At 56.3% G+C, this 18,607-nt stretch overlaps 1 protein-coding gene across 6 annotated transcripts in view; it reads left to right on the top strand.

Moving 5' to 3' along the window:
- The window catches only part of DTX1 (deltex E3 ubiquitin ligase 1), a 72,531-nt gene that overhangs the window by 30,775 nt on the left and 23,149 nt on the right, over positions 1-18,607 (top strand). For 3 of the 6 annotated variants that reach the window (XR_008312449.1, XM_053279315.1, XM_053279312.1), the window contains exon 2: positions 815-2,025. The exons of 1 other annotated variant lie outside the window; for it this stretch is intronic. Coding sequence is in view for 4 of the 5 variants with exons in the window: in XM_053279315.1 (XP_053135290.1) it covers positions 1,767-2,025 (259 nt within the window). In the remaining variant the exon portion in view is untranslated. 2 more of the 6 variants (XM_053279313.1, XM_053279316.1) reach the window with 2 other exon arrangements.

Genomic DNA, 18,607 nt, shown 5'->3' with positions numbered 1-18,607 from the left:
ACTCGTGGGGATCGAGGCCGCCTGGAGGCGGGCGGGGCGGGGCGGGGCTGGGCTGGCAGCGCCCCCAGCCCGCTGCCGAAGGAGGGCGACGACCCCCCGCCCCGCCCCGCCCCCGCTCTCTCCGCCCCCAGCCTCCCTTGGACACCACCAGCTCTCCTCTCCACCCACGTCGATGCGCGTTTACGCTGAGCAGCAGCAGCGGGGGGCAGGCGGGGGGCGCGAGGCACGTAGCGTGGCGGCCGCGGGAGGGAGGGAGGGAGGCTGGGCCATCTCGCGGGGGGGCAGGGGCGGGGGGCGACGCTGCGCGGCTGCAGAGGAGGGAGGAGGAGGAGGAGTGAGCAAGGTAGGAAGGGGCTGCGTGGAGGAGCGGGGCGCGCGGGGGGTGCTTCCTCTCCCCGCTCCACCTGCTCGGGAAAGCCGGATCGCGGAGATCCCGGTGGGCGGCTGCAGTGCTCCCCCCCCGCCGCCCGAGCCCCGCTTCCTCAAACCCTCCTTTCTCTCTGGCTCTGGGCAGCCCGGCCGCAGGTAGGAGGCGGGCGGGGGGAGGTCTCCAGGTGCCCACCCCCTCTCCCCTGTAGGGGCGCCGGTGTCTGGGAGGGGTGGCGGTGGGGGTGGGACGCGACAGTCATCATTCCCTCCTCCCCCCCCCCGCCCCAGCTCTGGCGGAGGAGGCGGCAGCAGCAGCAGGGAGTTGAGGCTGGCTTGAGGGCGCCAGGCAGAGAGCCCATCAGCAGCCAGGGAGGGGGGAGGCTGCAGGCAGCAGCAGGTCCCCCTCCATCCTCATTTGTCCTCCCCGCCTCCTTTCCCATTCCAGGCTCACTCTGCAGCCCCTGCCAGCCAGGAGGAGAACCAGACCTGGGCCAGGCTGCTGCGGGAAAACAAGGAGACCAGGATGACACCGCCTGAGTAGCAGCAGCAGCAGCAGCAGCGCTGGGAGGAAAGAGGTCACCTCCCAAGCAGGCAGCATCTCCCCGCCACTTGCGCTGCCGGCCACTGCTCTCCTGCTTGTGGACAAGCAGGCCGTGCAGGCAGATCCGGAAGAAGCCTCCCTTGCCCTGCTGGTGGACTCTGCTTCCCCCCATCCTCCTCCTCCTCGCCAGCCCTGGCCTCCTTCCCCTCGGAGGCAAGCGGGCTTGGCCAGCTGCTGCTGCTCTGCAGTGGGACTCTCCCTCTTGCTGCAGCCTGAAGGCTGGCCGTGGGGCTACAGAGCTTGGCCGGAGAAGGGACGTGGCCTGGGCCAGCCGGAAGCCCGGCTCCAAGGAAGGTTCTGCTGAGATTGCCGAGAGGACAGACAGGGGGGCGCCCGGCTCCTTTTTTGCTTGGCTCCATGGCAAGAGGCCACAGGGACGTGTGAGCACCCCGCGGCCCCCCCCCCCGGCATTTCTGCCCCCTGGCTGTTGAGCCCCTCTGTGCCTGGAACCTTGTCGGCCGGTTTGTGGTTGGCGTTGTTTAGAGGGGAGAGCCCCTTTTTGGCTCAGAGACCTGAAGGTTGCACACCCCAGAGCCTGCGGAGCCTCTGGAACTGGCTTCCACTGTTTTTCTTCTGCTGGGGAAAGGGTTGTGTGTGGTCTGCCTTCCTCGGCCCCGAAGCCGCTTCTGATGGTGGCTCAGGATGTGGGGCAGCTGTTGCCTTCCCCCGCAGCCCTGTGAGGCGGGGTGCACAGCCTGAGCCCCGCAGGGCTCCTGAGCCCATGGGGAGGACACCTCTCTGGTGACCCCGCCTGCCTGCCTGCCTCTTCCATGCCCGGTGGCCGGTGGCCGGCAGCATGGCACGGCCTGCAACAGGGGCGCTGGTGCTGGCTAACGGGCTGGGCTTCCCTCCCAACAACGTGGCCCGCGTGGTGGTCTGGGAGTGGTTGAACGAGCACGGGCGCTGGCGGCCCTACACGGCGGCCGTCTGCCACCACATCGAGAACGTCCTGAAGGAGGATGCCCGCGGGAGCGTGGTGCTGGGCCAGGTGGACGCCCAGCTCGCGCCCTACGTCATCGACCTCCAGTCCATGCACCAGTTCCGCCAGGACACAGGTGGGCAGGCGTGACGCGGCCGCTTGGCGGGGGGGGAGGCGGATCTGGGATGGGGCGGGGGGGGCAGCCCCCGAGGGCCAGCCTGTCCTTGGATTCGCGTGGCTAAGCTCTTTTGAGACTGGATCACTCGGGCCTGTCCGGGAGGGGGCACATTTTGGAACCCAGGATGGGAGGAGAGACCTCCCAGCCTTGAGAAAAAACAGCTTCCAGGGGCAAAGGCCAAGCTGAAGCCGATTCCCTGATCTGCTAGTTTCCTACCTGCAGGGAATGGGTTTGCTGCTTGTGGGAGTGGGTCTGCTCCATAACGTCATGGAGGAGAGGCCTCTCTATGGCTACTGGTCGGAGGGCTGTGGGGCACCCCCAGCCTCAGAGGCAAGATGCCTCTCAGTACCAGCTGCAGGGGAGTCACAGCGGGAGAGAGGGACCCCCACCCTCACCTTGAGCTTCTGTGAGCTTCCCCGGGGCCTCTGGTGGGCCACTGTGCGAAACAGGATGCCGGACTAGATGGGCCTCCTTGGGCCTGATCCCGCAGGGCTGCCCTTATGTTAATAGGAGGCCTTTCAGTGTCCCCTCTCCTCCCTGTGGGAAAGCCGAAGTGGATGAGCCAGGCCAGAGAGTCAAGCCTGGCCGTGCAGTCAGGGAGCTGGGAGGCCCCCGGGGCGTCTGGGGCGGGAGGAGGCTGAGCTGGCTGGCACTTCCTTACCCCACAGATACACGGAGGGGGGAGCCAGCCCAGACTTGGGCTCATGAAGGCTGCACTTGGTCCAGTGTCTCTGCTGGAAAGGGAAAGGGCCTCTCGTTCTGGCCATGCCGTGCTCTGCCGACTGGTCTTACGGCTTTCCAGAGCAAAAACCGTAAAGGATCTGAATAAGACGCAAACTGATCCGGTAATGTGGCAGACAACAATAACTCCAATATATACAGATGTAGATTATATTGAAAATAGAATAATCATCTATACGATGATGGGTGATACGAGTAAATCGTACAAAGCAAATAGGTCAATAAGATATAAAGTGTAAATAACCGCAAAGATAAGAACACTGTAGTACATCCAAGGAACGAATCTGTGAATAACAGCACTCTGTTTCGAGTGTCGTTTTTCAAGTATTAGTGAAAGCTCATATATTCTTCCAAGGATACCACTAAAATCTTCTTCCCAATTGTAGACGGAGTCCCTTTTCAAGGGAGGCTGCAGGTCTTCTCCTGTGATGTGACAATTCCTACAGATCTGGTTCAGGGATATGCAGGCCGTTCTGTGTGTGTGTGAAGCATTCAGGCCTTTCCTCCCTCTCATAAATTAGAGGCTTAAATCAAATCAAAGGAAACCAGACGTCCTTTTAAAAAACACAACAACAACCTGTGATTGTTCTTGTGGCGTCCTGAAGACTTGGGCATTTGTGGAGAGGAGTCTTCTCCGTCAGAGACGTCTGACAATGCCGACTCTCCCTTAGAGAGATGGAGCCGCTCTGGGAAGAGCATCTAGGTTCCAGGTTCCCTCCCCGGCAGCATCTCCAAGATAGGGCTGAGAGAGATTCCTGCCTGCAACCTTGGAGAAGCCGCTGCAGGTCTGGGTAGACAATACTGAGCTAGATGGACCTATGGCCTGACTCAGTATATAGCAGCTTCCTAGGTTCCTATGTTCCCTGCCACAGTGTTTAGCTTTCAAGGGTCATAAGGTCCCCTCTGAGGTTTTGGTGCAGCAGAATAACATGGCTACCTCGCTGGATTTTTTTATTTTTTAAAAAATTAAGAATAGGATGCTAGATCTCATGATGGCAGTGTTTAGAATTATGGACCACTTAAAGCACAGAGCAGCTGCAATCATAACTTCATAGCCATGAAGACCCTGCCCTTGGCTGTTTTTAGAAATATATATAGACTGTGCAGAAATATGTATAATGGTGCAGGTATTAGCATGGGTTAAGGGCCATGGGGGCCTAGCTCTAGAACCTGTTGTTGGTGCCAGAGATCAGATCTGGTACAAATAATAAATGCAAGGGGGCCTCTGAGTGTGTGCAGAGTGCCTTCCACGCATTATTGGATAAATACATCTGGGGTTTATGATAAGGATGTGGAGGCCAGAGGATGGTTTTCAGGCCGAGGGGTCCCTGCATCTGTCACTGGACCAGTGCAGTACTGTACAGTGGCTTAGGTTAGGACTGCAGAGACCTGGGTTCAAATCCCATTCAGCCAGGACCACCTTGATGCAGACTGTATCCCTCGGCCTAACGTGCCTCACAGAGTGGTTGTGCAGATCAAACGGGCAAGGGGAGAATCCTGTGTGTCCCTCAGAAGCCCTCTGTGAAAAGGCCGGTTAAAAATCTCATGGCTCCGTAAATTGCCAGCTGCGCGATCTGCTTCCACCCTTCCATTTTCAACGGGCAAAAACAACACTCCCCCCACCCACCCCCCGCCACCGTCCCGGATTTTGCTTTTGTCTCCCGGGAGCAGGCGGCCGTTTGACACCCGGACAGTGCAAACCTCAACCTGTTTACGGAGAGGCCGAGAGAGAGCAGGAGAAGGAGAGAGGCCGGGCTGTCTGAGGCCGCTGAGCCGCCCAGCAAAGGCCAGCCCGGCCGCCACACATTTGTGGCCGCCTGGCAGGTGTGACGGGCGACCCGGGGCTGGGGCCAAAGCGGGAGGCCGGTCGCGCCCCCTGCGGGCCTGGCTGGAGAGGGGGGCTTGGCTTCCGTCTTTCCCCCTCCCGTCATCTCTGGCCAAGCAAAGTGTCCAGGTTTTGGAAACGCTGCCAGGCCACTTCCAGCTCTCTGGAACGAAGCCGTTCCTCCTGTCTCCTCCCGCCACATGTCCTCGATGCCCCGTGGCCTTTTCCCTTGGCTCCCTAGTGTGGGACCCTGCTAACCCCCACTCACTGGGCAAAGAGGCCCCTTTTGAGCAGGGGGAGAGCACCTGGCCCTCTCCATCCCCAGCACAGCACCCCTCCAGTGGCTGTGGCTGGGGTCTGTCTGTTTTAGATGGTGAGCCCTTCGGGGACAGGGAGCCATCTTTATTGATTGGTTTATAAACCGCTTTGGGGACTTTGGTTTTAAAGCAGCATATAAATGTTTGTTGTATTTGTATCCATCGCTGCCGCTCCCAGCCAGCAGGAACAGAGGCACCTAGCTGGGGGAAAGGAGAAACAAGGGCCCCCGTTCCAGCACCCTCAGACCAGCACTTGCTGCTTCCACTGGCAGGCCAGGCCAAGAGAGCCTTGCCTGGGATCACAGGTGGGGAGGTGGAGAGACACCCTCTACCTGTCTCGGGCTCCTAACTGGCAGGCTCAGAAAACGTGCTCCCCTAGAAGGGAAAACGGGAAGCATATTCCCAGAGTTTGAGATGCCCCTCCTCTAATGTCGGTAACAAATGAGTCTTCCAAAAAGAAGCATCAAAAATTCTAGTCTCAGTTATCATGTATAAGGACAACTCCAAATATTCTGCAGGTATATAAGGCTTAGTAATATTTAACATAGAAATCTCTGGAGAAAAATGAAAGTCTTTTTAAAACATTTGTTGCATCTTACTGTGAATTAACTTCCAAAATTTAGTGCATGTCCACCACATGTGATAAAGGGTTCCTGGCTGATTCATACACTTCCAACAATTTCTGGGTTACTTCTTCTCTATCTTTGAAATCATCATTGGAGTAACCAACGGAAACACATTTTCTACCAATTTTCTCATAACGTACTGTTGGCTGTAAATTTAGAGTTCACTTTCCATTGATATTTCCCTTGTTGCATGTCGATTGTTTTGTTCATATTCTGCATCCATTTAATCATACAGTCTTTAACTTGTTCTGATTCTGAGTCATGTTTCACTAACAACTTACATATCAAACCCAGTAACTGTTTGTCATTTTTACTTATTCATATTTCAAATTCTGTCAAATCTCTGATACATCCACCTTGCTTTTGTATTTCCTTCTGCACTACGCTGTTCAATTGTGAATACTGAAACCAAGAAGGCTTATTCCGTCCATTCCCGCGAAAGAACCTGAATAGACTTCATTTTTGTTTTTCCTACAGTCAAACGGCTGTTCTTATGTTCTTATGAGATTGGAAGAAAGAAGGAAACAGAGTACTAATGTATAAAGAGAATCAAAAATATTTCCACAACATTGTCAGAATCTGTAAACATATACTGAGAAATACCATAGGTAGGTGAGCAACAGTGTTGCTGAATTACTCTAGTTTTTTTCATCTGAGTTTTGTTCTGGGCGGCAGGATCCAGGCCTTGTGCGCGCACCATGTGCATTCAGAGTGGGGCCTTCCTGATTCAGCCTGAGCGGGATCTAAAACGGACTGAGTGGACATCAGAAAATGCGTGAGCGCACATGCACAGTCCTTAGAGGGAGCAATGGTGAGCTAGTCTGCAACACTGGAGTTTGAGATGAACTTCATCCGTACAAAATTTGGCAGAAATTACTTGAGCTATTCTTCCGCAAGACCTCTTTCGGTCTCCATGAAGCATCTCTAGTCGTGGATGAAGCGGGCTGTTTTCCTTAAGATTTACCTTGATATTTGTCCCTTCTTGAGTTTTCCCATTTGTTGTATATTGCCACTTACTCCGATGAACGTGAAAACGAAGTTTAGCACTAAGTGTTTATGGCCTGTGTTCAACATTGTCTGACTTGTTGCACGACTAACTAAAATGGCCCTTATTCTGGTTTTTTTTAAACCTTGTATTATGATGGTTTCTGTCTGTGGCTCTTCCTTTATGGGCTCTACTTAGCATTGTATCACTCTGGTATGACCATCCACAATATGGTTCTTGTTCTGGTCTCTATGTAATATATTATTACTCAGTATATGGCTACAGATTCTGACATTGTTATGAATATATTTTTGATTTTCTTTATACAGCCGTACTCTTCTTCTTCTTCTTCTTCTTCTTCTTCTTTTGGTATCTCCTTGTGAGATGGGGGGCTTCCCTTCCCAGTTCATCAGCATCCTGCCGCACCCGGGCCTTTCCTCTAATTCTGTCTGAGATTTTTGTGTAAGTAATGGTGTGATTTGTGCAAACCACAGGCGGCGGCTGTTGTCGGGCATCGTGTGGCTCCTCGCAGAGCACAAGCGCCAGCTGCCAATCCCCTCACAGGCTTGGAGGAGGAGAGGAGGGGTGGGGGTGAGCCTGTGCCTTTGCCACCGTCTGCCAGAGGACTGGGGTTTCGTGGGTCTTTTCCAGGGATGCCCGGAGGCCTTGGTGGACAAGCCTCCTTCAAGATGGCTTCCCTGTGATCCTCAGTCCTCTCCATAAATGCGTCGTGTTCTTCCAAGGTGCGTTGATTTGGAGGACGAGGAGGCCTTACAGCCTCACGGGCTGGGGCTGGGGAGGCCGTTCGGGTGGCTCCTCTCTCTCCCAGTTAACCGTGCAGCTCTACCTGACGGATGGCCCGTCTGCAGGCAGCCCGTTACAGAGCAAGAGGAGTCACCTGAGCCTCCCCCTTGGCTGCCCTCCCTGGCTTTTTAGGGCGAGCCGCTCCTGCCTGCAGACCTGACCAGAACCCCACCGCGCCCCACTTCCGAACCCCACAGGGATTCCTCGGCAAAGACGCTCCTGCAGAAAGGGCTCTCTGGATGCAGGAGGCGGCTCCTGGCGTTGTGTCTGTGATCTTGTCCTGTTCATCCCCAGGGCCCCTGAATCGCATGGCCTCATTAAGGATCTTCCTCCTGAACCGCTGGAGGGTGTGTGTGTGTGTTTAAATGATCTTGCGATACAGAAGACCAGGTGGCTGCGAAGGGGGTGTTGTCGTCCGGTGAAGGTCCCCATGTTACACCCCCGCCCACCCCCCGCCCGGCATCTCCAGCTAAGGCTCCATGCCTGAAACCTCAGAGCGAGGCTGCCTGCCAGTGCTGACTCCCTGCCAGGCAGCCGCCTGCACTCCAGAGCACCCAAAACGCTGCTTCCGCCAGAAGCCTCGCTTGGGGTGGAGCCACTGGGTCGAAAATGTCCTCACTCTGTGTGCGGTGTAGTGCGTCCAGACAAGCGCTCCGGGGCTTCACGGGATTTATTGTAGCAATTCCGTCGGTGAGGTTTATCCAGACGGGGTTGTATGTCCGCCTGGCCACGGTCACCACGGCCGGGTGCGACCGGCGGCCTTTCCTGGGTTGCCCCATGGCGATGAGCCCCTCTGTGCAGGGAATGCAGAAGCCGTTCTTCTAAGCCCGGGCGGGCGGCACATCTTTGGCCTTCCGGCTGGGTCTTGGACTACAGCTCCCTTCATCCCTGACTGCTGGCCACTGTGTGGCTGGGGATGATGGGAGTTGTAGTCCCACGTAATCTGGCAGCCTTGTTTTACACTCTCCGGAAACCGGCAGTGTAGAAGCGGCTGTGTGGACAGATCACGGGCCAGCCGTGGAGGGTTGGCTTTGGGTGTGTCGCCTCCTCCGCCCGGCAGCGCACCCCTCAATTCTGCCGCTGGGCGGCTTTTTACACAGCGTTGGGGGCCAAGGCACCTTTGTGCAAGTAGCCACCACATAACTGGGGTGATTTATTGGGGTGGGGGTTGCTTTGGTTGTAATTTGGGACATGGAAAAGGGGCTGCCTGTGAGGTGGGGGCTGCACAACCCCCTGTGTGCTCTTCGGGGGGGGGAGGCTGTGCCACTCTGCCCACTCCCCTAGCACCTGCAGTGTGGCTGGCTGGTCTGGTGGCAGCAAGCAGGACTGGTCCCCTGAGCTAAGCAGAGTCTGCCCTGGTTGCATTTGAATGGGAGACTGGAAGTGGGAGCAGCAGTGGAAGAGATTCCCCTCCGCAGGGGATGGAGCCGCTCTGGGAAGAGCAGAAGGTCCCAAGTTCCCTCCCTGGCAGCAGCATCTCCAAGATAGGGCTGAGAGAGATTCCTGCCTGCAACCTGGGAGAAGCCGCTGCCAGTCTGGGTAGACATACTGAGCTAGATGGACCAAGGGTCTGACTCAGTCTATGGCAGCTTCCTAGGTTGCTATGTCTTGGAAGGTAAAGCCCGGCAGCAATTCTGTGGTGACCCTTTTAAGCTCTCCTTCCTGCCTTCACCTGGTGGGTACCTGAGAAGTGGGTGTCGGGCGCCCCATCTCTGCCCAACTACCCCCGTTCGTCCTCAGGGGAAGGAGTGGGAACGCATGGGGGTGAGTGGGCTGTACCCAGGTTCACTTCTAAAATGAACACAGGGACAGTCAGTCTCACACAAACATGGTGGTGTCTACAGGCTCCTGAATGCGCGTCCCACATAATGTCTGATTAGGGCATTTGGGAACCTTTTTTGTTTGAAAAACAGCATAGATATTCTTATTTCTGAGCAATTTAATCTGGATGTTGGCCATTAATAAAAGGAATCCTCACTGTGAGGGCTGCAGGAACTGTGCAGCCCCCCTTTCCGCCCGCCCCCCCAGCCCCTTCTCTCCCTGTCTTCAAGCAGCAAGAAAGATCAGCCCCATCTCTCCTGCTAGACGTCTGCTATTGATTTTTTAATCTCTGCTGCCTCATAATGTTGACGTGGTGTCCTCTCATTTCATTGTGGGGTGTGCGCTTGCTTGCTTTTGAAAGCCAGCGAGTGAAGATTTTATTTGCAAAGGCAGGATGTAGAAAAGAAATGACTTCTGTCTGAGAGAGGAAATTGGACTGTTTGAAAAGTTTTGCAGGCCCCGAGCACCACCCACCACAAGCTGAGCATCCACCCCAATACCCCTGCTAGTTTCAGCTGGAGAGAGCGAAGCCCACGGAAAGCCCTGGACGTGGGCCTGGATCGTGCCCATTGCTGTTCGAAAGGACATCTACGCGGAGGGTGCAGCGGGGGAGGGGGGGAGTGGCTGTCAGCCGGGCCTGCTGGGAGTGCAGGCGCCCGTTTGACATCTCTCCGCAGGTGCCCTTCCGGGGCTGGCCACGAGCAGTTTCTCCCCAGGAGCCTCCCTGCCCACCCTTTTATTTCCGGAAGTTCCTCTGCTCCTCCCAGCACAGATGGAAGCTCTCCAGCCTGAAGATCTCTCGGCGGAGCCGGGAAAGGGGGACGGGGTGGAGGAGAAGGGACGTGGCAGGCACCACCCTCCTACGAGCCTGCGGTGGCCTGCCTTCTTGGCCCAGCCTGTGGGGAGGTGACTGCAGAAAGCCCAGAGAGTGGGGCGTCTCTTGGAATCGGTGGATGGGTGCAGTGCTGGGCCATTGTGGCTGGGGGCGATGGGGGCTGTAGTCCCCTCCCTCCACCCCTGGGGACCCAGCTTGTGAGGAGCCCTGGAAAGAGAGTCCCGGGGGTCCAGAATGCAACATTCACAGCTGTCTTCTGGGCCATGGCTAGGAAGGGCCCTCCGTCTTTGGACAGCCCTCTTCCCACCTCTGAGCCTCCAGTTGCTCAGCTGCCTACCGCTCGTTTGCAGCGAGGCTAGCATTTCTGACTTGGCTAGCCGAAATGGGCCCTCAGCGGCAGGAGGCGATGGAGCTGGAGGGTGGGGGTGCCTGTCTCTTTGCATGTTTGCCTGAAGCCGCTCGGGTGGGGTGTAGGGCCCAGTTGGGGGTGGGAGTGCAATGCCAGGTGCCGGGTTTGCGATGACGACTGTTGATCTCTTGCTTATCAGAAGAAGTTCTCAAAGTGCTTTAATTAGAAAAGCAACAACCAGCAAAGAAAGATGGCTCGCCATCTAAACAGAGGCATAAGGCAGACAGTCCTGGGAAGGCAACAGTGGCTGATCCCAACGAGCCGGGGGGTGCCAAACGAGGTTCAGCCAGAGCTGCCAGGAGCCAGAGGCTGCCATGCTTCGTTTGGGGCACATGGACACCTGGCTCATTGGGGCGAGCTGTGGGTGCCTTCCAAGAACTGTCTACCTGTTCAGATTGTGAGCTGTCTGTCTTTGTTGGAAGGATTCTGTGCTGGGATTTCACCACCAGGTTGTGAGGCTTTAACCTGGGTGTGCATTCTTAATGGGGGAAACGGCGGTGGAAAGAATTGTTGGTGAGCCTGTTGAACATTCAGATCGGGCTTTTGGTCTAATGTGGGGAATCAGCGTGACTATATGGAACCGTTCATTACAGAATAAATTTCTGTAAAGTTTTGGTCTGAAAAATGGGGTGACAGGAATATGGTACAATCAAATTTATTTATGTATAATCGGGGTACTGGAAGAGAAAATGATTGATTCGGCAAGGTGAGGAGGCAATAAAATCTTAACTAACATTATTAACTAGAGTCTCGCGTAGAGGCTTTTTAGCTTAAGGTCTGAATTGTCAATTAAATCAGCTTAAGGCTTTGCTTGAGAGAGGACCAAGAGGTAGACTTAAAGAGGGGAGAGAAGAGAGCAAGGAGATCTCGGCAGTTAGTATTACCAGTCCCAGTCCGTGAGCGCATTGGATGCACTTGCAGATTGGAGTGCGCAGGCAGACTTCCTCGCAGGGAGAAGGCGACAGAAGAGCAGGAAGGAGAAGGGGGAGGAGCAAAGAGCTGCCGCTTGAACTCTTAAGAACCCGCAGGGGGCAAAGATCCACGTGGCGTCCAGTTCTGGTCCAGAGGCCGTGTGGCTGGGCCAGGGGTATTTGTACTCGGAAACATATCCTGAGGCAATGCACAACAAGTCAAGTGCCCTGACTGCAGGGGCTGAAACCCGCCTGGAACACAGAAGCCCATGTTTACGTGAACCAGTCAAGGGGGCGTGATGTGATCCATAAGAAACAGAAGATGGGATGGCTGGTTGAGAGGTGTGTGTGAGGAGTATTGGATGGGGGAGCTCAAAAGCCTCATCGGAGACTGGGGCATCTCTTCCAGAGAGAGAGAGGTTTCCTTTTTTGTCAATGATCCCACCTCTGGGTCCTTGCCAGCTCATCAACGTTGCGTTAGGAGACTGGGGGTGTGCCATGCTTACCTGTGCAGCTGGAGGAGCGATTAGCAAAGCGAATCCCATTGCGAAGGGAGTTGGCTACCTCGCTTGTGGAGGTCTCTTTGACTCGGGTCCACTCGCTAGCTTCCTCCCTGTGTGCCAGAGAGGCCCAGGCGGGGTCTCCCTTCGGTCGCTTGTTGTTCTGACCTCGGGCAGCACTGCCCCATGCCTTCTTGGGCCAAACTGCATAGTTTCCCAACTATGGGCATGTGCAGAGTTCACGATCCTGTGAGCTCAGGCAGCCAACATGGAGGTTGCAAGCCTGCAGCGCCACATCACAGGGAGGGGTGCTGTTTGCAGCCCCGAGAGACGGCGACAACAAATATTCACATGCCGCTTTTCAACAAAAGTTTCCAAAGCGGTTTGCATAGAGAAACAATAAATAAATAAGATGGATAGACACCATCAAAGGTAATGGAAGGACTGTGCTGGGAGTGGATCGGGCCAATTGCTCTCCCCCTGCTCAGTCAAAAGAATCACCACGTCAAAAAGGTGCCTCTTGGCCCAGTGAGCAGGCGTCTAAGACAGTCTGTTTCTGTAGCCAGGGGCGCATTTTAGAGCCAAGACAAAACGGCCTCCCAACGTTGCCATTCTGTTTCCAGGTGGTGAGATTTTTGGAGGTGGGGGGCAACATCTGGGGGGGGGGCAAAACCTGCAGGCTGCACAGTGCTCCTCCCTGGGGAGAACCTCCTTTTTTCATCCAGAAGCCCCCCCAGCAACTACTGGCTTGTAGTTTCCCAGATGGGGATCTAGAGCAGCTTGACTGCAGTCCCAACGGTGGGCAGTGGGGCTCTGACCCCTGGGCTTGGGGGCCGAAGTCCGGGGCCGCCACACCCCCTGCGGACCCCTCAATCCGCTTTAGTCTGTCCCGGGTGGTGTGGTCACCGCTGGCTCGCACTGTCTCCAGTGGCCGGGTGTGATTATGACCTGTGCCGGAGGCTTTAGAGACAGAGGGGGTCGTGGGGAGGGGGGGGGAGATGTCAGATGGGGACATGTTAGGTTGCAGGTGGAAATGGTTCTGCTCATGCCTGTTTGCATAACTAGACCCGTTGGATATTCTTACCTTGTGAGTCCAGTTGCTGCTTGCACCCTCAAGAACGCATGTGTTAAAAATACTGTGTGTGTCACGGTGTGTGTGCGTGCGTGTGCGAGCGTGCATAGGGGGATGATGCTTAACTTGCAGCCCAGTGGGGGGGGGCTCCAGCGGGGGGGGGGCTTCAAAGGCCTTTAGGTCCAGGCTCCAAAATGTGCCTCTGGTTGGCAGGGGTGGGGTGGGGTGGGTGGGTTCAAGCCCCCCTCCCCTTCAGTGTGTGAAAGAGCCACTTTTAAACTCTCCTGATGCATGGCAGGAAGGGATATCTGTGGGCAGGTTAAGTGCGCAGTCTGGCTTGGGGGCTGGAGGGGGAGGCCGGGGGATGATGGGAGCTGTAGTCCAGCAGCGGCAGGTGTGGCAAGCCATGGGTTAAAAGGCTTCCTCCTGGGGAGCTGTGGTTCTGATCCACTCCCCCCAACACACACACACTCACTGCTGCTTTTTATAGCAAAAGAAAGAAAGAGGTCAGAGATCTGCTTCCAGACGCCCCCCCCCCCCCGCCCCCCTCCGCTGCCGGTGTTTTGCAGAGCTGAAATGCGAAGAACTCCGAGATGCGTTGCCGTCTTGTGCAAAGTTCTTCGCTGTGCTGCGAGCAAGAGGCCGGAGTTGCTCAGGGAGCCATTTCCGACCCCACCCCCCCGAAAAACATTTCCACCGTCTCCGTCTTGGACCGTGGGAGGGAGAATGGCCCGTGTGCTCTCCGTGAGTTATTGCACAGCAATGGGGGGCCAGGTGAGCCTGCCGGCCTCTGCGCAGTGGCTTTGTGCAGGCAGCGGCCAGCCCTGTGGAGAGGAGGAGGAGGAGGAGGGTTCCCCAGGCGGCTGCCGCGGCTGCCGCCAGCTGACTGCTGCATTGCTTCCCGCGGCAGTGTTGCAGGCACTCTTGGCAGCATCCCTCGCAGCTTGTGGCAGGGCGGTCATCGGAAGAGGCTGCCAAGGGCTTGCTTTAAGCGGGTGCTTTTCTCGATTCTGTGCTGAGCTCAGCTTCCAGAGGAAGGAGCTGGTCCTGAGAGGCTCTCTTGGCAGATGGCTCCTTGCGGGGCAAGCGGGTTCCTGGACTGTACCACTTCAGCCTTGCGGGGGGTGGATTCTCTGAGAGGGAAACGGTCTTTGGCATCAGGTCGCTGGGTTCCTGCAGGCCCCCCAGATCCCCCCACCCGGGGGGCGGGGGGAGGAGTGCAGGGGCTGCCTCCTGGGGGGTCTCTCACTGGGCAAGGGGTGAAGTCTGACTCTGTCCCTGAAATGTTTAGTCCTTTTTCTGGGCACTCTATGAAGACAGCCGACACCCTAAAACTTGTCAGGCCTTGAGACCCAAGGAAAAAAGCCCTGCCCTTAGAAAACTAGCTAGTCAAGGAGGAACGTAGGAAGCTGCCCTATCCGGAGCCTGGTCCACCAAGCTCAGTATTGTCTACACTGGCTGGCAGTGTCTCTCTCAGGTGTTAGGCAGCGGACCCTCCAGCCTGGAGATGCCAGGGAGTGAGCCGAGGGCCTTCTGCATGCAGCTGCTCTTCCCAGATCTTACAGCACTCGCATGTGGTCACCCATCCACATGCAAACCTGGGCAGGCTCTGCTTGGCAAAGGAGGGAATTCTTGCTCGCTGCCACGAGACCAGCTCTCCTCCCCAGCCTTCCTTCCTGACATGCTGGTTTTCTGCCTGTAGGGGCTTGTTTTAAGATGCCGAGGGGCATCCAATCATGCACAAACAGTTAAACGATGGTGTAAATGCACCCTAGACATGCACCCTCCATGCCCTGAAATGGCTCCAGAGCTCGGCAGCCTGTCCAGAGAGCCTCTGAGATCCTGGAATTTTCTGCCCCACTGTGTCAGGGTGTGCCTTGGAATAGCGGCCTTGCTGAGTTTGGTTAGTTAAGTTTAACTATTTTTGAGCGTAAATATTTGAGTCAGTTTTCAGAGCATCAAATAGAAGCAGCTGACTGATGATCTAGTGAAAGAATAACCCTAACATTCATTACTAACTCTTGAGAATCCAAAGGCGCCATCGGAGTTGTGCTAAAAAGCGGCATTTGGTGACCTGCGGATTCCTGCAAAGCAATGAGCTTGTATCCTCTGCATATTTCTGTTCTGCTTCTGCCGCTCTCCTAGGGAGGGACCGAGAGCTCATCAGACCCGGGATGCTTCCCTCTGACCATGTTCTGCAGCAGCTCTGCCCCCTGAGAGTTTGCTAAGCGGTGCCCGGAGGGGGCTCTCAGCAAAGCACCCTCGGCCAGCCCCCTGTGCTGTGGGGAGCTGCCTCCCCAACCCATAGCAGTGACAGGAGTGACCCAGGACACCAAGGCCCAGTGCTGCCCGACTGACAGGTTGCATTGGGGGGGGGGGAGAATGGCAGCCACCAAGAAGAGCGCTAGGCCACGAGGGCCCGATCCTTCCCAGCATCAGAGCTAGCCCCTGGGTGCTGGGTCCCCATCACCCAGCCCAAGGATGCTTCCCGCTGAGGCGGGGCCGCCTGGCAGACTGCCCGTGTGCTTTCCGCCCCATTTTTGTGACCCACCCAGACTGGGAACGTGGAAGCTAAGGCTCTGAGGAAGCTGGATTCTGAATCGGGCTCCCTGCCCTTGTGCACGCAGCCGTGGCCAGACGCCTCGCTCCAGAATGTGGCCCCGGGAATTCCTCTGGACCAGGCCTTAATATCAGCCATGCCTGATTTGGAGAGAAGGATGCTCTGCTGCAGCCAGGCAAAAGCCTCTCTCCTGGCGCTGGTGCAGGGTTTGCTGGGGGGCGGGGGGGGGAGGAAGGGTTGGGATCGGGGCCAGGCCTCTGTCCGCCCACAGCCTCCCCCCCCCCCCGGAGAAAGGACTTTGCTGCCTCAGCAGAAGCTCCCAAGCCTGATGCAATGCTGCCTTCCCCGGCTGCTGATTAATGGCCATCATTATGGTAATTAACCGGGCTGGACAAAGGGGTGTGGGGAACATTTCTGCTGGGCGTTGCGGGGGGGGGGGGGGGAGGGAGGGAGGGCTGAAGCATGGTCAGGCCAGAGAGGGACTCCGCCAGTTTATTGACAACCCCAGGTGAACCAGCGGGCAGAGGTCCTTGTGAGCACGTGACGTTACGAGGACACGCTAAATGCCTGGTGTAGCTTCTGGAGGGCCATCATTTTGTCAAGCCATTAGTAGCTCTGGATTGCTAGTTGATGTTTCTTCAGTGGGAACAGGTGGCTGGAATCTCTCTCTCTCTCTGTCTGTCTTGGAATGAGATCCCCATCAGAGAAGAGGACCCCCACCCAGCAGAGGGGAGGGGGCCGGAGGAGACGCAGAAGGTCCGTCTGTGTTATATCTGTCACGGGTCCTTCCTGTGTCCAAGCCATCACTTGATGTGGCAGCTGTCAAGTGAGGACCGTGCTGTGTCGGACGGGGACCCTGCGCACGAGAGCCGAGAACCAGAAATTCTCTCGGTCGGATTTTGCCTTCGCCACGGATTTACTTGGTGGCCTCTGCCTGTGAATGGGCTATGTGGTGGTAATTGGGTGGTCCAGCATCCCGACTAATGCTACAAGCGGGCTCCTAAGCAGTGTTCCCTCTAAGGCGTATGTGCACGCTCACATGTTTTTTGACGTCCACTCAGTCAATTTTAGATCCCGCTCAGGTTGGATCAGGAAGGCCCCACTCTGAATGCACATGGTGTGCGTACACTGCCTTGATCCTGCTGCCCAGAACAAAACTCATTCCGCACACAGATGAAGAAAATTAGCAAGAGCCCTGCAGGGGATGGATAGGGCCAGTTGCTCTCCCCGTGTCCAATCAAGAGAATTGCCGCTTTTAAAAGGTGCCTCTTTGCTCAGTGAGCTGCGGACGGGCAGCCCAGCAGCTACTTCTGGCGTCAACATCGGATCCACCAACCAGTCCCTGGCAGGGAAGGTCCTTGGCGACAACCGTTCCGTTTTTTAAACCGCCACCCCTTCCTGTCCCCCAGGCCTCTAACTGGCTGTGCTTGGAGTCGAGACGGACCTGAGTCTGATCCTGCAAAGTCCACCTTGTCTCCCAGTGTTGTTTCTCAGCACCCAGCAGCCCTGTTCACACATGACGCTCAGTGTACCCAGCAGTGGCTCATCCGAACGGACGGGTCTCTGTGTGTGTGTGTGTGTGTGTGTGTGTGTGTGTGTGTGTGTGTGTGTGTGTGCGCCAAGGAGGCAGCCCAGGTTGCCTGCCTTTCCTCCAGCTTGCCAAGGGGCTGGCCATGCATCCGAGAGAGCTGTGCGGTTAGCTGTGCAGCTCCACCTGAGAAAAGGCACCGCTTTGCCCCCTGGCCCTGGGATCCCTCTGGCCGCGAGGGGTCTTTGCTGCCGCCTCCTGGCTTCTGCTGCCTCGCTGGTGCTCAGCGCCTGCTGGAGGGAGGCGGCGACTGAGAGGCCTGGTGGGCCCTCCTGCGGATAAGAGGCAGGCAAGGGGCCATCCGGCACAGGTGCTGGGCGCACTGCCTGCAGCCGGCCGCCCAAGGGTGCCCGTCTTTGGTGGCACTCTTCAGGGTGGGGTGGAGGGGGCGTTATGCTCGGGTCAGAGACATTCATAGCCAGTTTCGGGGCAAGAGCTTCCGGTTGGAGGTCCTCCTTCTGATTATGAAGGGACTCCCTTTGCTCCTGGTGAGTGCCTGGCTAGTGACAATTATGTGTCAGGGCTCTGGTGCAGACCGAGGGGGTAGGGAGTGCCTTTGTGGGTTCAGGAGTGGCTCTTATTACAGGAGTGGTGGGGAATAGGAGATTTGGCGTGGGCAGGACAGCAGGCCCACAGGGGAAGAGAGACTTTATTTTATTGTATTAAACATATTTCTATACCTCCCAAAACTTGTGTCTCTGGATGGTTTAAACATTAAAATCATCAACATTAAAATCATTTAAAACCCAACATTAAAAGTATTAAAGCTATAAATCGCATTGAAAGCCTGGGTGAGCAAATATGTCTTCAGTGCCTTCTTAAAGGTTGCCAGAGATGGGGAGGCTCTTATCTCAACAGGGAGAGCGTTCCAAAGTCGAGAAGCCACAACGGAGAAGGCCCGTCCCCGAGTAGCCGCCAAACGAATTGGTGACAACTGCAGACGAACCGCTCCCGATGGTCTCAATGGGCGGTGAGGTTCATGACGAAGAAGGTGTTCTCTTCAATCCCCAGGGCCTAAGCCGTTTAGGGCTTTATGGGTGGTAACCAGCACCTTGTATTTTGCCTGGCAACTTATCGGCAGCCAGTGTAGCTCTTCCAACACAGGATGTTGGACTCTCCAAGATATGGACTCTCCAAGATGACCCAGAGACCAACCTGGCTGCCGCATTCTGGACCAACTGCAATTTCTGGACTACGTACAAAGGCAGCCCCACGTAGAGCACATGACAGTAGTCAAGTCTAGAGGTGACCAGCAGATGTACCACCGTTCTGAGGTGGTTCATCTCAAGCAACGGACGCAGCTGGCGTATCAGCCGGAGCCGATAGAAGGCACCTCTGGCCACGGCCTCAGCCAGGGACACCTGGCACCTGGACACCTGAAGGAGCCTTCAGAAGGCTCCTGGGAGCGCCTGTTTCCCTGCGTGGTGCAGGTTGAGGAGCTGGAGTGGCGACCAGGAGGAGGAGGGTGTGTGTGGCCCTTTCAGTCTGCTGCGGCAGCCAAGCGAAGGCAGAGAAGCAGGAGGGCTGCCAGGCCGAGCCGCCTTGA

Source organism: Hemicordylus capensis, chromosome 15, assembly GCF_027244095.1.
Source record: "Hemicordylus capensis ecotype Gifberg chromosome 15, rHemCap1.1.pri, whole genome shotgun sequence".
NCBI lineage: Eukaryota > Metazoa > Chordata > Lepidosauria > Squamata > Cordylidae > Hemicordylus > Hemicordylus capensis.
This window is presented reverse-complemented; position numbering and strand designations above follow the sequence as displayed.